Consider the following 17,567-nt stretch of genomic DNA (forward strand, 5'->3'; position numbering starts at 1 on the left):
AAAGGTCTTCTCAGGCACGCGACTTATATACGTAAATGTCTATAATTAGATAAACTTTTCTTGCACGTTGCAAACACATTATTGTCCAAGGTATGACACAGGGACTTGAAAGGGTTCGGTAGTATATATTTGAAATGTTTTTTTGTTTTTACTCAAAATGCCAAAGGCCTTCTCAAGCACGCGACTTATATACGTGAATGTCTATAATTAGACAAAGTTTCCTCAGCGTCTCCATTACTGTGTGGTCCTGGATGATGTCTCGTTTAGATTGTGTTCAAGGGGAATGCTTCATCAAGACTACTATTACGTAGGGTGTTTGAATAGTACGTAGGGTGTTTAAATAGTACGTAGGGTGTTTGAATAGTACATAGGGTGTTTAGATAGTACGTAGGGTGTTTGAATAGTACATAGGGTGTTTAGATAGTACGTAGGGTGTTTGAATAGGACATAGGGTGTTTAGATAGTACGTAGGGTGTTTGAATAGTACATAGGGTGTTTAGATAGTACGTAGGGTGTTTGAATAGTACATAGGGTGTTTAGATAGTACGTAGGGTGTTTGAATAGTACGTAAGGTGTTTATATAGTACGTAGGGTGTTTGAATAGTACGTAGGGTGTTTGAATAGTACGTAGGGTGTTTAAATAGTACGTAGGGTGTTTGAATAGTACGTAGGGTGTTTAAATAGTACGTAGGGTGTTTGAATAGTACGTAGGGTGTTTGAATAGTACGTAGGGTGTTTAGATAGTACGTAGGGTGTTTGAATAGTACGTAGGGTGTTTAGATAGTACGTAGGGTGTTTGAATAGTACGTAGGGTGTTTAGATAGTACATAGGGTGTTTAGATAGCACATAGGGTGTTTGAATAGTACGTAGGGTGTTTAGATAGTACATAGGGTGTTTAGATAGTACATAGGGTGTTTAGATAGTACATAGGGTGTTTGAATAGTACGTAGGGTGTTTAGATAGTACATAGGGTGTTTAGATAGTACATAGGGTGTTTAGATAGTACATAGGGTGTTTGAATAGTACGTAGGGTGTTTAGATAGTACATAGGGTGTTTAGATAGTACATAGGGTGTTTAGATAGTACATAGGGTGTTTAAATAGTACGTAGGGTGTTTAGATAGTACATAGGGTGTTTACATAGTACGTAGGGTGTTTAGATAGTACGAAGGGTGTTTGAATAGTACGTAGGGTGTTTTAATAGTGCGTAGGGTGTTTAAATAGTACGTAGGGTGTTTAATCAAGTTCCAATTAGCTAGCTCTCCAGCCTGTGGCGTATTCCAACCCCCCCCTCGTCTGAACCCATTCCTATAAATTTGAATGGGGGAAAAAATGAATCCCCCATCACTGTTTTACGACCAATTGATCCCGTGGCGTCCGCTACAACTATGTGCATCACCAAGAGCGAGTAACGCTGTGGGAAAAGGGTTTGCTTCGTTGTTATAAACACTGTGAACCTCTCTCTCTCTCTCTCTCTCTCTCTCTCTCTCTCTCTCTCTCTCTCTCTCTCTCTCTCTCTCTCTCTCTATATATATATATATATATATATATATAGGTATGTATAGGTATGCATATTTGCGTGTGTGGACGTGTGTGTATATACATGTGTATGTGGGTGGGTTAGGCCATTCTTTTGTCTGTTTCCTTGCGCTACCTCGCTAACGCGGGAGACAGCGACAAAGCAGAATAAAATATATATATATATATATATATATATATATATATATATATATATATATATATATATATATATATATATATATCTTCTTTCATACTATTCGCCATTTCCCGCATTTGCGAGGTAACGTTAAGAACAGAGGACTGGGCCTTTGAGGGAATATCCTCACCTGGCCCCCTTCTCTTTTGGAAAATAAAAAAAAAAAAAAAAACGCGAGAGGGGAGGATTTCCAGCCCCCCTCAGCTCCCTTCCCTTTTAGTCGCCTTCTACGACACGCAGGGAATACGTGGCAAGTATTCTTTCTCCCCTATCCCCAGGGATAATATATATATATATATATATATATATAGTGAGGCTTGAATCTTTTTTTTCTAATATGCTTCTCAGTACGATCAATCTTAATTAAATTGTTTAAAACGTCTTCCAATACATAAGACATTTGTACGATCAACAGAACTGTAGACCTAGTGATCACCATTTCTTATTAATTACATTTATAAAACCAACGGTGGATGGGGATGTATGAAGGCGATTGGAACTGCTTCATACATGATGTTGGGGTGTGGGGGAATCCTTACTAGTTATTAAGCTGTTTTAGTGTTAGATTTAACCAGAGATTTTTAAGAATTTTTTTTTGATATTAACATGTGAGGCGACCTATGACGTACTCTTTTAAGGTTAAGCTGGACGAGATTGCGATGGTTGGTGAGAATACACGTCACGTGATGTGACGGTAACGTGATGTGATGCGATGGTGACGTGATGTGTGACGGTGATGTGATGTGACGTGATGTGTGACGATGTGACTGTAACGTGATGTGTGACGATGTGACGGTAGCGTGATGTAAGAGTGATGTGATGTGCTGTAAGAGTGATGTGACGGTGACGTGATGTGATGTGACGGTAACATGATGTGATGTGACGGTGACAATGTAAGAGTGAAATGAATTTCTTGAACCTCCCAGACCCCATATGTACATGTTCAGTGTGGCTCATGTAAGAAGTACGCTATAGTGGCATGACCACAATACAGCAGCGCTGGGTTGCGGTGTGCATTTCAGTGACCTGGAAACAATGGAACAACGGACGCTAGGTAGATTGCACTGTGGGGCGGCAGGCAGTGCATAACGATACGTCACTGCCGTACACGGAGACTGCAACATATACATTAAGGCGTGCGAGCAACATTGATCCTACGGAAGCTCCATGAGCTCCGTACCCCTCTCGTGCATATGTCATGTCTTGCTGTACGACAGTTTGGGCACGCACACACACACACGCACTCGCCTCCAACTTAACCCAATCTAATGAGTACATTCTTCTATTGTGTGGTAGTGAAGGGGGAAATATGGAAGGCGATAGTGGTGAGGAATTGTGCCTAGCTATAACAATGTAGTGGCTGGTATAAATAGGTGTCACTTTTTTAAAGACGACAGAACCAGTTGAAAATTTTGTTACCTCACCTTCCTGATGGAGTCGATCTTTATCTTTACGTATTTTCAGTCGAAATATATCTATCACACCCTTGATCAGGCATCGTCCAATGGCTAACGATCGTTGTCAGTTACGAGTTGACGAGGGTCTGGCTATTTTCCTGCCACCGTCCAACTACCTCACAGTTCACCATTCTCCTCCCTGGGTCCCCCAACAACACTGGACAGCATTAATGCTTATATATTTATGCAGAAGTATGCAATGTGGCTGAGTGGACAGCATTAATGCTTATATATTTATGCAGAAGTATGCAATGTGGCTGAGTGGACAGCAGTAATGCTAATATATTTATGCAGAAGTATGCGATGTGGCTGAGTGGACAGCATTAATGCTTATATATTTATGCAGAAGTATGCAATGTGGCTGAGTGGACAGCATTAATGCTTACATATTTATGCAGAAGTATGCGATGTGGCTGAGTGGACAGCATTAATGCTTATATATATATGCAGAAGTATGCGATGTGGCTGAGTGGACAGCATTAATGCTTATATATTTATGCAGAAGTATGCAATGTGGCTGAGTGGACAGCATTAATGCTTATATATTTATGCAGAAGTATGCAATGTGGCTGAGTGGACAGCATTAATGCTTATATATTTATGCAGAAGTATGCAATGTGGCTGAGTGGACAGCATTAATGCTTATATATTTATGCAGAAGTATGCAATGTGGCTGAGTGGACAGCATTAATGCTTGTATATATATGCAGAAGTATGCTATCTGGCTATGCGAAGTTAAGATAGGCTCAGTCAATGGACTTTATTGAAAAAGGGGGTGCCTGTGTAGTTGATTGGTTGGTATATATATATATGGTATATATATATATGGTATATATATGGTATATATATGGTCCACGGTGAAGTGCCTCAGAATTGGTGGAATCCATCCATAGTGCCATAACATACAAAGGCAAACGGGATAAAAGTGAGTGTTCAAAGTTTGGGTACAAACCTTCAACGTATTGTACCGTAATTCTTCCATTTTCTTTTGCTATTCGTAACTCACACCATTAATAACTTTATATCACGTGAACCTCGCATGTCTTTCTCTATTTTTTTTATGTAAATTTCTTTAATATTGTATTGATAATCCAGGAAATGATCAGTTAATATCTAGATTCGAGTCGTAGCTTTCAAAATGGTCATGTGCCTCACTGTGTATTAGCAGGGGGGGGGGGACAAATATAACATTGCAGTGACATACAGCTTCACTGCCTCGTGTCACAGCCAGTTACACTGCAGCCCGGTGGTGTTCTAACGGTGCAGTGACGCTACACGGGACGTACCGTGCATCACTGTATAGACATTTGGATCCCACGTCACTGCTGCAGTGGATCATTACAGGAGGGTAAGGTATCACGCGGCTGCAGTGATTGCACCGTGGGTACAGTTACAGTGCACCGTGGTACAGTGACTGCAGCTTCGCTACAGTAACCACGATACAGCAACAGCACTATGCTACAGTAGCCACCATGCTACAGTGACCACGATAGAGCAACAGCACTATGCTACAGTGACCACGATACAGCAACAGCACTATGCTACAGTAGCCACCATGCTACAGTAACCACGATACAGCAACAGCACTATGCTACAGTAGCCACGATACAGCAACAGCACTATGCTACAGTAGCCACGATACAGCAACAGCACTATGCTACAGTAGCCACCATGCTACAGTAGCCACGATACAGCAACAGCACTATGCTACAGTAGCCACGATACAGCAACAGCACTATGCTACAGTGACCACGATACAGCAACAGCACTATGCTACAGTAGCCACCATGCTACAGTGACCACGATAGAGCAACAGCACTATGCTACAGTAGCCACCATGCTACAGTGACCACGATACAGCAACAGCACTATGCTACAGTGAGCAGTGGAGCATTACAGTATAGTAGTAACGGTGGGGTTACAGTACACTACGCTACGGGGTGAGAGGTGAGGGAGAGGGGTTACAGTACACTACCCTACGGGGTGAGAGGTGAGGGAGGGGGTTATAGTACACTACGCTACGGGGTGAGAGGTGAGGGAGGGGTTATAGTACACTACGCTACGGGGTGAGAGGTGAGGGAGGGGGTTATAGTACACTACCGCTACGGGGTGAGAGGTGAGGGAGGGGGTTATAGTACACTACGCTACGGGGTGAGAGGTGAGGGAGGGGGTTATAGTACACTACGCTACGGGGTGAGAGGTGAGGGAGGGGGTTATAGTACACTACGCTACGGGGTGAGAGGTGAGGGAGGGGTGTTATAGTACACCTACGCTACGGGGTGAGAGGTGAGGGAGGGGGTTATAGTACACTACGCTACGGGGTGAGAGGTGAGGGAGGGGGTTATAGTACACTACGCTACGGGGTGAGAGGTGAGGGAGGGGGTTATAGTACACTACGCTACGGGGTGAGAGATGAGGAGGGGGTTATAGTACACTACGCTACGGGGTGAGAGATGAGGAGGGGGTTATAGTACACTACGCTACGGGGTGAGAGGTGAGGGAGGGGGTTATAGTACACTACGCTACGGGGTGAGAGGTGAGGGAGGGGGTTATAGTACACTACGCTACGGGGTGAGAGGTGAGGGAGGGGGTTATAGTACACTACGCTACGGGGTGAGAGGTGAGGGAGGGGGTTTATAGTACACTACGCTACGGGGTGAGGGAGGGGGGTTGTATTGTAGCATTGTAGCGCGTGTGCAGGAACGCTAAGAGCTCAGAACCACCACACAGGCCGCGTCTACCCACCCAGCTATGTAATCACCGTAAATTTGATATTGGTTTATCGATCAAGTGATAAGTCATGCCTGTATGCAGGCCCCACTATGGAAGCGACGTACGAGTTTCTTCTTACGTGAGTGGGAGAAGCTGTGTTGACGTATGCAAATGACGACTAAAGGGGGGGGGAAAAAAAAATAGAATTGGAAGTTTTTGTCACTTCGGGGAAAAAAGAATTGTTTTGGACACGTGAGAGTTGGTTATGCTATCAGCTGTTTACCCCCCCCCCCGCCATGTGGGGGGTCCCAGCTGAGGGATTTACCAGGGGGAGAAAGGGTGAGGGGAAGGAGGGGGAGAAAGAGGTGGGGGGGTGTGTGTTTGGCTGTGGTAGTGGGGAAGAGGGTCGGGAGGGAGGGGGTTAGGGGGTTAGGGTGATGTGGGGGGGGGAAGGACTTGAATGAATCACCGGTACAGCCGGTAATGGGGAGGGGGGGAGGGAGGAGAGGGGGATAGAGTGGGGGATGGTTGGGGTGGAGTGGGGTGCGGTGGGGTGTGGGGGGGGGTTGTTACTCCGCCCCCTCGTGTCTAACCTCAATATATGAATCGAGTTGATACGGGTCGCGTTGGAGGGCTCTCCTCTCTCTCTCTCTCTCTCTCTCTCTCTCTCTCTATCTATCTATCTATCTATATCTGTATCCCTATCTTTATCTATCTATCTATCTACCTATCTGTCTTGACTTTCCAGGTGTGTAAGAACAAATATGTATATATATATATATATATATATATATATATATATATATATATATATATATAAAGATAATGTTAGAGAGAAGAGAGCGGAAAGCGAGGTTAATATGATGATGGTGGAACCTCTCTAACCCGACCCCGTTTTATTTATCTTCAGGGTAAACAAACACTTGAACACTCGCTGGCAAGTTAGACGAAGTTATCTTATAGATATAAAATTTTGATTATCGAATGTAAAGACTTAAAGAATTTTTTTTGATTATCGAATGTAAAAAAAACTTTAAAAACTGTTTATCGAATGTAAAAACTTAAAAAAAATTTTATCGAATGTAAAATGGAAATTTGATTATCGATTGTAAAAATTTATAAATAAAAATTTTGATTATCGAATGTAAAAATAAATTTTTTTCGGATGTAAAAACTTAGAAATTTGATCATCGAATGTAAAAACTTTTAAGAAAAATGTTTGAATATAAAACCAATTTTTTATCGAATGTAAAAACTTATGAATGTATAATTTGCTTATCGAATGTAAAAATGTATAAATACAAAAATTTTTTATCGAATGTAAAAATTTATAGATAAAAATTTTGATTATCGAAAGTAAAAACAAGTGTTTTTATCTATTGTTAAAACTTATAAATGAAAATTTTGATTATCGAATGTAAAAACACAAATGTTTTTATCGAATGTAAAAACCTATAAATACAGAAATTTGATTATCGAATGTAAAAATAAAAAAATATTTTAATCGATTGTCAAAACTTATAAATGGAAATTTTGATTTGTCTAATGTAAAAACAAATATTTTTATCGAATGTAAAAACCTATAAATAAAGATTTTGATTATCGAATGTAGAAACAAGAATATTTGTATCGTATGTAAAAACTTATAAATAAGAATTTTGATGATCGAATGTACAAAACTATTTTTTTTATCGAATGTATAAACACATAAATAAAGATTTTGATTATCGAATATAAAAACAAATATTTTTATCAATGTAAAAACTTATAGATAAGAATTTTGATTATCGAATGTATAAACAAAAATATTTTTATCGAATGTAAAAACTTATAAATTATAAATTTTTATTTTCGTCGAGTGTAAGATATGTTACGGTGTGCCTGAGTGAAAACACTGGGGTAAAAAGTTGGGAGGAGGAGCAGTGGTGTTGCTGATCCGTCGTACGACGTGGTGTGTATGGGGGCGTCACCATCGTAAAGTTACTCCCTACCATCCGATATTATGTAGGGTTGGAGGGAGGCCTACCATCCGATATTATGTAGGGTTGGAGGGAGGCCTACCATCCGATATTATGTAGGGTTGGAGGGAGGGCCTACCATCCGATATTATGTGGGGGAGGGACGAGATAGAAGAAGAAGAAAAAAAGAAAGCGTGAATCCAATCTTAGTCCTAAGCTGATTAGATTTATAAGAAAAAAAAGAAATTTTCTAGGGCAGAAAAAAACTTTTTGGCCATGGGAGTTTCTTGGAAAACTCACACACACACATTCAGACTCTCTCTCTCTCTCTCTCTCTCTCTCTCTCTCTCTCTCTCTCTCTCTCTCTCTCTCTCTCTCTCTCTCTCTCTCTCTCTCTCTCTCCCTTGTGTATCCTGGGAAACTTGCTTGGAGGAGGGGTGTAAGGGGAAGGGGGATGATGATGATGGGGGCGGGGCGGGGAGAGAGGAGGGGTTTGTGGTGGTGGTTGGTGGAGAGGGAGGGAAGGGAGGGATAGTGGCGGCAGTGTTGTGCCAACGGGAGGAGCAGACTAGTGGTGGAGGGAGGGAGGGAAGGAGGGGCTGGAGGGAGGGTCGATATTTTGGCGTCGGTCTGCGAGGTGTATTATTCCCCCTCTTAGTTGTGCTTGTGGCTTCTCACTGGTGTGACCTGCCCCCCTTTGTGCTCTGACCACCACACACCCACACACACACACCCGTCGGGTCTCCCTCTCTGTGTGTGTGTGTGTGCTTGCTGACCACCTCCCACACCCACACACACTCCCTCCCTCTCTCTCTCTCCCTCCCACATATTCCCACATTGTGATTGTCCCAAAGAAGTGAAAGTGATAACACCTTCCATCTCGAGTTTATTATAGTCCCGTGAGAGAGAAAGAGAGACGCGCGCGAGAGAGAAACGCGAGAGAGACAGAGAGAAAGAAAAAAAGAGACGGAAGTTCCGTAGTAGATTTTGAATGGAGTGTTGAGGAGGGGGTTTCTCCGTGGCGTTACTATGGAAATACACGAGGCCATAGCAGACTTCTCGGAAGATCTCGTGTTGGATTACTTGAGAGAGCGGTCGGAGGCGGTGGGCATCCCGTGTAACTTCACCTTCTCGTACGACGAGGACGAAGACGACGACGGCAAGTACACGAGCAGCAGTGACGAAGACCGGGCAGTGGCTGCCGACAGTGACCTGGAGAAGGGGAGGCCGGGAGCAAGCACAGTGAAGGACAAGACACCACCAGGGCAGTGCGGCGCCCGGCTGAAGGACAGAGCGAAGTCGATTGATAGCGGGGTCTGCCTCGAGACGCGCAGGGAGAACGGACGCGCGAGGAGAGACGCGAGGGAAAACGAGGGGCGCGACGGCGACGGAGGCGACCACGAACTCCACCACGCCAGCTCGTCGCATGAGTACAGTGCCAGGTGGCGCTGTAGGGTCACCGACACCATTGGCCGCGGGTCCAGCGATGGATCTTATCGCGGTCACTGGCAGGAGGAGAGCCGGCGCTCCCTCGTCCTTGCCTTCAAGAAGGGGGACTTGTTCGCCGTAAGTACATCTGGTTGTGTTGTTGAGTTGTCCATGCCATCGTTGTCCACACGAGGGATTGTAAGTCAGTGTTGGTAATAACTTTTAATATGGAAGGTTGTGAGTTAGATTGCTTAAAGACGAAGGCAAAAGGGGGGCACCAAGGGGGGGGGGGGGCGTGCGTGCGTGCGCGCGCGCCCCCTTCCCCTCCCCCCAAAAAAAAATGTTATTACCCATAGAGACCCGAGTGGATGACCCAGCCTGAGTTGTGATGGCTTTGGACCTTGACCTGTGATTGGCCGGTTTTTGGCCCCTCCCACCGAAAGGGGTCGTTCCTTCCCGTCGTGTCGAAGGGTCGTACAGTCGTGCTGTGAGATGGCCACCAGACACGCACCGTACCCACCCCCACATCACTGCTGTGACATGTACGACGAGAGACATGTGACCCCCCCCCCAACACTGTGCATGATTGTGGGTGTGGCGTTGACCAAGTGTGACGCTGGTCGTCGTGGTAGACACCGGGGTCATGTAAGGTCATGGGCTCCTGGTAAGTCCAGGGTATGACCGCTGTATGGATGTTGGAGTGGGGGGTGGGACACGCGCCTCTGGTCGACCTTTCTGTTGCAAAAAAACTGATCTTTGATGAGCGGACTCGCGTACACACACACACACACACACATACACACACACACATACACACACACACACACACACACACACACATCACCTGGACATGTATTTGCATATTGCTGCTAATCTTTATGTAAGAAGAAATGGACGGGTTTATTCTATACAGCTGTGAATAAAGGAAGTGCTCAAAGATGACTCAAGCTTTAAGTTAATTGACTTAAGGTTGATTGACTTACCTTATGGTTAATTGACTTACCTTAAGGTAAATTGACTTACCTTAATATTAATTATACCATGATATCGACTTACTTTAAGATTAATTGACTTACCTTAAAGTTAAATGACTTACATTGAAGTTAATTTACTTACCTGAAGGTTGAAATATTTGTGTGTGTGTGTAGTTGCAGTTTTCAAATGTAAACATATGAAATTTTTCTCGGTGTCAATAAGACTTAAGTTTAAATGTGATGTATATTCACTAGTTATGCTTACGTACTCATTTATTTGGCTGGTGGAAAGTGAGAAGTAATCAAATGTACAGTGGTTATTGACTGGTAGAATTTACTGAATGTTTGAAAGTATGGAAATGAGGTTGCACTCGGCAAGTGTGTTTAACCCAGGTGAAACAAGATGAACAGAGACGTTGATTGGTTCGTTCAACTGATGCAGGAATTAGTTGGGTTTTAACCTAACCTGTTGTAGACGTGGTTTAGGTAGTAAGGGGTGGTGGTCCCTGTTGAAAATACTTATGATCGCTTATATTGATCTATTGAGTCAGCCTGTTACTGTGTAGGGACAGAACCCGAACGTAATGTAACCTAAAGTGAAATTTGGAAGTATGGTTTGTATCGAAGATGAGTGTGTCATCTGTTCCTCGGGGATATATATATATATATATATATATATATATATATATATATATATATATATATATATATATATATATATATATATATTGGAAAGGATCACAATTTTGCGCGTGATCAAGATATTCCTATGAGTCCACGGGGAAAATGAAACACGTTAAGTTGCCAAGTGCACTTTCGTGTAATAATCACATCATCATGGGAAACACAAGAGAAATAACAGTCAGTTGTAATACATCGAAGCGACGTAGCTAGGACGCCATCTGGTAAACAAGTGATACACACACACACACACACACACATATATATATATATATATATATATATATATATATATATATATATATATATATATATATATATATATATATATATATAGAGAGAGAGAGAGAGAGAGAGAGAGAGAGAGAGAGAGAGAGAGCAGCTGTGAGGGGAGGAGGAACACGTGGTTCGTGGCGTGGGTTGACTGACGTGTCACAAGTTTCGTTGTGGGCCGGGCCTGGCGGTGATTCATGGTCGGTAAGGCTACACCACGGAGGCTTGGTGACATACGGCCGAATCAAAGATATTAAAGAACCGTGTTGTAAACCTAGAAGGCGACCGAGCAAGTAAGATATATATAGAGAGAGAGTTATGAAGTCAAAGTTCGGTGATTTGAAAACTAATTTGAAAGAATAGAGTTATGAAGTCAAGTTTGGTGAATTGAAAAATATTTTGAAAGATATTCGAAGAATATTCTGAAAGATATTTGAAAGAATAATGAAGTCAAGTTTGGTGATTTGACAAATATTTTGAACGATATTTGAAAGAACAGAGTCATGAAGTCAAGTTTGGTGATTTGACAAATATTTTGAACGATATTTGAAAGAATAGAGTCGTGAGTCGAGGTTCGGTGAGTTGAAAAATATTTTGAAAGATATTTAAAAGGAATAATGAAGTCAGGTTTTGAAAAAAAAATATTTTGAAGGATATCTGAAAGAATAGAGTCATGAAGTCAAGTTTGGTTATATTAAAAATATCTTCACAGATATTTGAAAGAATATAGAGTCATGAAGTCATGTTTGGTGAGTTGAAAAATATCTTCACAGATATTTGAAAGAATATAGAGTCATGAAGTCATGTTTGGTGAGTTGAAAAATATCTTCACAGATATTTGAAAGAATATAGAGTCATGAAGTCATGTTTGGTGAGTTGAAAAATATCTTCATAGATATTTGAAAGAATATAGAGTCATGAAGTATTTGAAAGAATATAGAGTCATGAAGTCATGTTTGGTGAGTTGAAAAATATCTTCATAGATATTTGAAAGAATATAGAGTCATGAAGTCATGTTTGGTGAGTTGAAAAATATCTTCACAGATATTTGAAAGAATATAGAGTCATGAAGTCAAGTTTGATGAGTTGAAAAAATATTTTGAAAGATATTTAAAAGGAATAATAAAGTCAAGTTTTGAAAAAAAAATATTTTGAAGGATATCTGAAAGAATAGAGTCATGAAGCCAAGTTTGGTTATATTAAAAATATCTTCACAGATATTTGAAAGAATATAGAGTCATGAAGTCATGTTTGGTGAGTTGAAAAATATCTTCACAGATATTTGAAAGAATATAGAGTCATGAAGTCAAGTTTGATGAGTTGAAAAAATATTTTGAAAGATATTTAAAAGGAATAATAAAGTCAAGTTTTGAAAAAAAAATATTTTGAAGGATATCTGAAAGAATAGAGTCATGAAGCCAAGTTTGGTTATATTAAAAATATCTTCACAGATATTTGAAAGAATATAGAGTCATGAAGCCATGTTTGGTGAGTTGAAAAATATCTTCACAGATATTTGAAAGAATATAGAGTCATGAAGTCATGTTTGGTGAGTTGAAAAATATCTTCACAGATATTTGAAAGAATATAGAGTCATGAAGTCATGTTTGGTGAGTTGAAAAATATCTTCACAGATATTTGAAAGAATATAGAGTCATGAAGTCATGTTTGGTGAGTTGAAAAATATCTTCACAGATATTTGAAAGAATATAGAGTCATGAAGTCAAGTTTGATGAGTTGAAAAAATATTTTGAAAGATATTTAAAAGGAATAATAAAGTCAAGTTTTGAAAAAAAAATATTTTGAAGGATATCTGAAAGAATAGAGTCATGAAGCCAAGTTTGGTTATATTAAAAATATCTTCACAGATATTTGAAAGAATATAGAGTCATGAAGTCATGTTTGGTGACTTGGAAGATATTGAAAAGGAATATCATCGGATCCAAATACACGAGTGCTCGCTGCATAAGGAAACTGGGATGATGAATGCACCTCAGTCGCTGGACGACCTACGCTCTGATAAATGATTTATAGCGGTCATAAATGACTTTATAGCGGTCTCCGCTGAATATGACTAGCGGTAACGAGCTAACAAGACAAGCGGTGAGGCGCTATGTTAGGCTATGTTAGACTAAAAGCTGCTTACCGCTGCCCTAGCTAGACGAGACCGCTAGGCTAGGCTGGGCTATGTTAGATTAAACTCCGCTTATCTCTACCCTAGCTAGACAAGACCGCTTGGCTAGGCTGGGCTATATTAGATTAAACTCCTCTTCTGCCCTTGCTAGACTAGACCGCTTGGCTAGGCTATGTTAGACTAAACTCCGCTTACCTCTGCCCTAGGTAGACAAGACCGCTTGGCTAGGCTAGGCTATGTTAGACTAAACTCCGCTTACCTCTGGCCTTAGCTAGACAAGACCGCTAGGCTAGGCTAGGCTATGTTAGATTAAACTTCGATTATCTCTACCCTAGTTAGACGAGACCGCTAGGCTAGGCTAAGCTATGTTAGATTAAACTCCGCTTACCTCTGGCCCTAGCTAGACGAGACCGCTTGGCTAGGCTATGTTAGACTTAAAAGTCCGCTTACTTCTGCCCCTAAACGACACCGCTAGACTAGGTTAGGTTATGTTAGACTAAACTCCGCTTACCTCTGCCCTAGGTAGACAAGACCGCTTGGCTAGGCTATGTTAGACTAAACTCCGCTTACTTCTGCCCTAGCTAGACGATACCGCCAGGCTATGTTAGACTAAAAGGCCGCTCATCTCTGCCGCTAGACGACACCGCTAGGCCAGGCTATGTTAGACAAAGGTCGCTCATCTCTGCCGCTAGACTACACCGCTTGGCTAGGCTATGTTAGACTAAACTCCGCTTCTCCCTGCTTTAGCTACACTAGACCAGGGTCACATTCCCCCACCCTCTCCCTCACCATGTTCATGGTCCACACGTTGCCTTCGTCATGGCATTCATGGTCCACACGTTGCCTTCGTCATGGCATTCATGGTCCACACGTTGCCTTCGTCATGGCATTCATGGTCCACACGTTGCCTTCGTCATGGCATTCCTCCCGTGTGTACTTACGTGTGGAATGTGTACGTTATGTGTGGATCTCACGCCCGTGTACACCCGCCGTATTCAGACGCACATAGGCACATCACAGACAGTACACACGCCAGCCGCGCCTCGATACACGCCACATTACCCCGTGGCTGGAACTGCTATAGAAAATACATGAGGGGATGAATAGATCTATGTATGTATGAATATGTTGTATGTGCGTGTGTGTGTGTGTGTGTGTATGGGTTCGTGTGTGTGTGTGTGTGTATGGGTTCGTGTGTGTGTATGTGTGTGTGTGTATGGGTACGTGTGGATGTGTGTGTGTGTGTGTGTGCATATGTATGTGTGTGTATGTATGTATGTATGTGTGTGTGTATGTGTGTGTGTATGTGTATGTATGTGTGTGTGTGTGTGTGTCTGGCGCCTGGGTGTCTGCATGCAACCCACCGGCTGGTTCCCTTCCTCCCTCCCTCGTCCTCGTCTTTCTCGGGAAGGGATCGACCCAGCTCTGTGCTCACGCCATACTTTACCGACAGACCAAACTTTTCTTTTTTGGTATATCTATAGTTTTTATTTATAATTATAGTTTTTTTTTATTATTTATCGTCCATTGTACAACATTACGTTACTGTACGTGAAGGTGTTTTCTCTGCAGGTATATCCGCTCGCTTTCTGTGTTGAACATAGCAGGACGCTCGGGGATTTGAGAAGTGTTTATATATATATATATATATATATATATATATATATATATATATATTTTTTTTTTTTTTTTTCTTTTTTTTTTGCTTTGTCGCTGTCTCCCGCGTCTGCGAGGTAGCGCAAAGAAACAGACGAAAGAAATGGACCAACCCACCCCCATACACATGTATATATATATATATATATATATATATATATATATATATATATATATATATGACATTATGGAATCATGAGTGATTACTTCCCTTCTCATGACCAGTTCGAAGAAATTGCATCACTCGAACATCAGTAACATGAAGTCGTGTTATTGTACAGTGTTTTGTGTGTATATTGTATGTGTATATTGTGTAGAGATGGTCTACCTTGCTGTGTGTATATTGAATGCGTATATTGTGTAGAGATGGTCTTCGTAGCTGTGTGTATATTGTTTGTATATATTTTGTAGAAATGGTCTACGTAGCTGTGTGTGTATATATATATATATATATATATATATATATATATATATATATATATATATATATATATATATATTGTGTAGAGATGGTCTGCGTAGCTGTGTCTATTTGATGCGTATCTTGTGTAGGTATGGTCTGCGTAGCAGACATTTACGAGGACTGGGAGCACTTTTGTGAGGCTTATGAGTAGCCATAATGTCATAAAAATGTTTATAATGAGTATGTGTGTGTATGTGTGTGTGTGTGTCCGTCTGACAGAGCAATAAGGACGTAACCAGCGGATATGCTCCGTTATCCAGTACTGATGTGGGAACTTCTCCGTTTCGTTAATAATGAATGATTATTGGTTATTAGTGTCGCAATATATATATGTTTGTCCAGTAAACGTATAAAGAAAAATATAGAGCATTTAAGTATTTGCGTTGAGCTACCTGCTCGAATTCAGGTGATTATTACACGAAAGTGCACTTGGGAACTAATCGTGTTCCATTGTCCCCGTGGACTTATAGGAATGTATATATATGTATATATATATATATATATATACACACATATATATCATACAAACCTCCAACAGCCAGGATCGAACCCGGGACCCCTTTGCGAGAGGCAGGCATGCTAACCGCTAGGCTATGGGCCAGGCACAGGGGTCCCTGGTTCGATCCTGGCTGTTGGAGGTTTGTATGTTCTATGAAAGTGCGCGTTCATATGCACTTTATTCGTATATATATATATATATATATATATATATATATATATATATATATATATATATATATATATATATATATATATGAGTAATGATTAATAGGCAAACTTCGAGGCCTAATTCAGCCTCCTTTCCACGATAATCTAGCAAGATGTGTGATTATATTGATGGATAATAATCGTAGGTTTTAAGTGTCCAACGAAGATTATGGATCAAAATATCACCATGGATCAAACAACTGTCGTAGGAAAATTTTACTTGTAACTCTCTGTATTAAGGGTCAATACTCTTCCCGTGTATTCTCTGTATCAAGGACCAATACCATTCCCCTGTATTCTCTGTATCAAGGACCAATACCATTCCCCTGTATTCTCTGTATCAAGAACCCATACCATTCCCCTGTATTCTCTGTATCAAGGACCCATACCTTTCCCCTGTATTCTCTGTATCAAGGACCAATACCATTACCCTGTATTCTCTGTATCAAGGACCAATACCTTTCCCCTGTATTCTCTGTATCAAGGACCCATACCTTTCCCCTGTATTCTCTGTATCAAGGACCCATACCTTTCCCCTGTATTCTCTGTATCAAGGACCCATACCTTTCCCCTGTATTCTCTGTATCAAGGACCAATACCATTCCCCTGTATTCTCTGTATCAAGGACCAATACCATTCCCCTGTATTCTCTGTATCAAGGACCAATACCATTCCCCTGTATTCTCTGTATCAAGGACCCATACCATCCCCTGTATTCTCTGTATCAAGGACCCATACCATCCCCTGTATTCTCTGTATCAAGGACCCATACCATCCCCTGTATTCTCTGTATCAAGGACCAATACCATTCCCCTGTATTCTCTGTATCAAGGACCTATACCATTCCCCTGTATTCTATGTATCAAGGACCAGTACCATTCCCCTGTATTCTCTGTATCAAGGACCCATACCATTCCCCTGTATTCGACCTTATGTAAGAGATCCATAAGGACTCGGGTTGTGGAGGTCGTTTTCTCGTCGATCGAAAAATGAGCTGCCAGACGTTGCCATAGGGGGAGTGACGGTCGTCGCGCACGTACCTGTGTACATCGCCCACACATTCCCACACATGCAACACGGAGTGGGTGATTAGCTACCTTTCCTCCCCCCCCCCCCCCTTGCGTGATTTGGGCTAATCGGCTTTTAGTGGTTGAAAGTTCTTTACAATGAGGTGTGTGTGTTTGTGTGTTCGTACCTTTTGTGGGATTGGAAGAGAAAATGGTTCATTGCCGAGTTAGGTTAGAGGGGTGGCTTATATATATATATATATATATATATATATATATATATATATATATATATATATATATATATATATATATATATTTATTTATTTATTCATTTATTTATTTATTATTATACTTAATCATTGTTTCCCGCGTCAGCGAGGTAGCGCCAAGAAACGG

General features: G+C 41.3%; 1 protein-coding gene across 2 annotated transcripts in view; it reads left to right on the forward strand.

The window, feature by feature from the left end:
• The first annotated feature begins 8,511 nt into the window (after positions 1-8,511).
• Positions 8,512-17,567, forward strand: part of LOC139764290 (uncharacterized) — a 450,745-nt gene continuing 441,689 nt past the window's right edge. Inside the window, exon 1 of one of the 2 annotated variants that reach the window (XM_071690773.1) lies at positions 8,512-9,410. In XM_071690773.1, coding sequence (XP_071546874.1) covers positions 8,874-9,410 — 537 coding nt within the window. In that variant the 5' untranslated portion in view covers positions 8,512-8,873. The remainder of the gene's footprint in view (positions 9,411-17,567) is intronic. The other variant, XM_071690774.1, reaches the window with a different exon arrangement.

Source organism: Panulirus ornatus, chromosome 49, assembly GCF_036320965.1.
Source record: "Panulirus ornatus isolate Po-2019 chromosome 49, ASM3632096v1, whole genome shotgun sequence".
NCBI lineage: Eukaryota > Metazoa > Arthropoda > Malacostraca > Decapoda > Palinuridae > Panulirus > Panulirus ornatus.